The following is a 3517-nucleotide window of genomic DNA, read 5'->3' on the forward strand; positions in this document are numbered from 1 at the left end:
TCCGCTGTTGCTCCTTCATGCACTCCAGCTACCATGCGTTATTTGATCCCCTTCCCGTTTTATATATTCCGGCGCCCCCACGCAATGGGCCCCAACCGCCAAGTCACCTAACCCAAGACCAACCCCACTCGCCCGCTCGGTTCAACGCGGAACGCGGGCGGAGCTGGACACTCCCACCTCGGCTCCACTCTGCCAACCCCTCGCCCCCGCGCGCGCGCATAAAAGGAACCTGCGCCCCCCGCAGACTAGACAGACCACCACACTCGACTCCTCCCGCCCCCGTCGATCCATCCAACAACCGACGGGTGCTACCTGCTACGTACGCACACGTACCGACAGCTCGACCGATCCTACGTACTCCGACGAGCTCCGAGTACGGCATCAGGGCAGCCAGCCGCCGGAGGCTGATACATGCGAAGCTCCCGAGACGGGTAGGAGCTGATCAGTATCACTTGAGCGGTGATGACGAGGAGGAGCGCAACCGCCACTGCGGCGGCCGCTGGTTTGTGGCTCCGGCCGGGCCGGCTCGGGGAGGTTCTCGCGGTCGCGGTTCTTTTTGCCTCAGCGCTCTTGGCGAACGCCGAGTCGGCGGCGGGGCCTGCGGCCGCGGGAGGGGGGCATGACTACGGGGACGCGCTGCGGAAGAGCCTGCTCTACTTCGAGGCGCAGCGGTCGGGGCGGCTGCCGCACGGCCAGCGCGTCGCCTGGCGCGACCACTCCGGCCTCACCGACGGCCTCGAGAAAGGAGTACGTGCACCGCAGACACCTAGAGATCATGCAACGCTTCCAGAAAACAATTGAATCTCCGCTCTTTCGCTCGCGACGACAAACGACTGACGATGCGTTCATCTCGATGTCTGAATCTGGTCAGGTGGATTTGGTGGGCGGGTACTACGACGCCGGCGACCACGTCAAGTTCGGCCTGCCCATGGCGTTCACGGTCACCATGCTGTCCTGGAGCCTCATCGAGTACGGCGCCGACGTCGCCGACGCCGGCGAGCTCGCACACGCGCTCGAGGCCATCAAGTGGGGCACCGACTACTTCATCAAGGCGCACACCAAGCCCGACGAGCTCTGGGCCGAGGTAATTAATTACTACCATTTACCAGCAACACTACCAGCTAATCACTCTCTTATTCGCCACCAAATTTCTACCACCGTCATCGGTCAAATCAGTCGGTTAATAAACAATCGAGCTGATTTGAGTCAGAGAGACCAACATGCGCAACTGGTTGCGGTTGGCAGAGGAAAAAATGTAGAAAAAAAAAAGAAACAGGAAGGAACATTTGTTAGGTGGTGCTAGAGGACAAGCTGCGGTTTGAAACGCGCACATCTCACACGCTCCATGATTGTGTTTCCACATGGATTAGGAATATTTCTTCTTCTTTTTTCTTTCCCCCGACCGATTTCGGCGGCTTTGACAATGCGATGGAGCTAGCTCATCGAATGATTGACCGAGGTGCGTGCATCCAGGTGGGCGACGGCGACACGGACCACTACTGCTGGCAGCGGCCGGAGGACATGACGACGTCGCGGCAGGCGTACAAGGTCGACCGCGACCGCCCGGGCTCCGACGTCGCCGGCGAGACCGCGGCAGCCATGGCCGCCGCGTCCATGGTGTTCCGGGAGAGAAACCCGCACTACGCCCACCTCCTCCTGCACCACGCCCAGCAGGTACCGCCAATAATTAACACTGGTAATCTTGATTAGTTACTGCTCCCGTGTAATTAGTCTAGACTAATTACTGGCGTGTGGAATCTGATCGTCTTGGAACCCCGGTATGAAACGGGACGGGTTTTTTTTCTCGTCTCCTGGTTCACATTGGAGCCGTGTTACCCTTTGTCTGACGCACGTGCCAACTTGTCAACGTGACGGCGAGTCAAGGGGGGTTTGAATCGTGCGAGGTTTCCGTCGGTACGGAGAGACCGAAGTGGGACCCACAGAAAAAGTTTCCCGTTATACGTAGCGTGTTACTGTCAGTGTTAGGTTAGGATAGTTCGTGACACGAGAAACTACGTTCACACGTTGTCCCCAGCAAAAATCCTGTCATTACAACGATGCAACGATGATTATCCTTGATCATTGTAACCAGAGAGCCCAGAGGAGAATTAGTTTAGTTGGCCAGCTAAAAATAATACTAGTACTGTAATAGTGGGGTCAAGACACTGATCATCCAGCTAGCTACTGATACTAACTGTACCTTTTTGGTACTGCAGCTGTTCGAATTTGCGGACAAATACCGGGCCAAGTACGACAGCAGCATCGCCGAGGTGAAGAGCTACTACGCGTCGGTCAGCGGCTACCACGACGAGCTCCTCTGGGCCGCGCTCTGGCTGCACCGCGCCACCGGCCGCGCCGGCTACCTCGACTACGTCGTCGACAACGCCGACGGCTTTGGCGGCACGGGCTGGGCCATCACCGAGTTCAGCTGGGACGTCAAGTACGCCGGCGTCCAGATCCTCGCTGCAAGGGTACGTATATAGACAAGCTCACGACACGACGATACAGTACTGTCTGTTTTTCTGTCTGTCACGACCTGATCATGAACCGCGAGACAAGAGATGGCTGCTAACCGAAGTACGTGTCATTATTTCGTTTCAGCTGCTGCTCAGGGGGGAGCACTCGGCGCGCCACAGGGAGACGCTGGAGCAGTACAGGGCGAAGGCGGAGCACTACGTGTGCTCGTGCCTCGGCAAGAACGCGGCCGGCGGCGCGGACGCCAACGTGGAGCGGAGCCCCGGCGGGATGCTCTACGTGCGGCAGTGGAACAACATGCAGTACGTGACCAACGCGGCGTTCCTCCTGTCCGCCTACTCCGACTACCTGAACAACGCCGGCGCGGAGGCAGCGGCGGTCGTCACGTGCGCGGGCGGCGAGGCGGCGGGCGCCGGCGAGGTGTTCGCGCTGGCCAGGTCCCAGGTGGACTACGTGCTGGGGAGCAACCCGCGCGGGATGAGCTACCTGGTCGGGTACGGCGCCAGGTACCCGGCCCGGGTGCACCACCGCGCCGCGTCCATCGTGCCGTACAAGCACAGCAGGGAGTTCATCGGCTGCGCGCAGGGGTTCGACGACTGGTTCATCCGCAAGGGCGCCAACCCCAACGTCGTCGTCGGCGCAATCGTCGGCGGCCCCGACCGCCGCGACCGGTTCAGGGACCACCGGGAGAACTACATGCAGACGGAGGCGTGCACGTACAACACCGCTCCCATGGTCGGCATGTTCGCCATGCTCAACAGGCTGGCCCGGCACGAGTCCACGTCGACACAACAATCACAGCCAGAAAATAGCAATAGTCCTGCCACGGACCAACGTGTAAATATATAGTGGATACGGGGGGATTGTACAATTTTACCCCTATTCTTTTGTTCATTCTTTCTAGATGTGAAGTGTGAAGCCACTCTTCACAGAAAATTATCGAGTTGTACACGAGGAAAAAAGAAGGGAGGGGGGTATTTGAAAATCAAATGTACCTCCCCATAAATATAAGAGAAAAAATAATAATGTATTAGTTAGTTTA

At 58.3% G+C, this 3517-nt stretch overlaps 1 protein-coding gene across 1 annotated transcript; it reads left to right on the plus strand.

Annotated features, from left to right (window-relative positions):
• The first annotated feature begins 226 nt into the window (after window positions 1-226).
• On the plus strand, window positions 227-3517 carry LOC133930528 (endoglucanase 16-like). The gene is made up of 5 exons (XM_062377186.1): window positions 227-747; window positions 872-1084; window positions 1474-1674; window positions 2217-2471; window positions 2602-3517. Exons 1-5 carry the CDS (start codon window positions 463-465, stop codon window positions 3322-3324), a joined length of 1677 nt encoding a protein of 558 aa, XP_062233170.1. The 5' UTR covers window positions 227-462; the 3' UTR covers window positions 3325-3517.

Source organism: Phragmites australis, chromosome 10 (assembly GCF_958298935.1).
Source record: "Phragmites australis chromosome 10, lpPhrAust1.1, whole genome shotgun sequence".
Taxonomy (NCBI): domain Eukaryota; kingdom Viridiplantae; phylum Streptophyta; class Magnoliopsida; order Poales; family Poaceae; genus Phragmites; species Phragmites australis.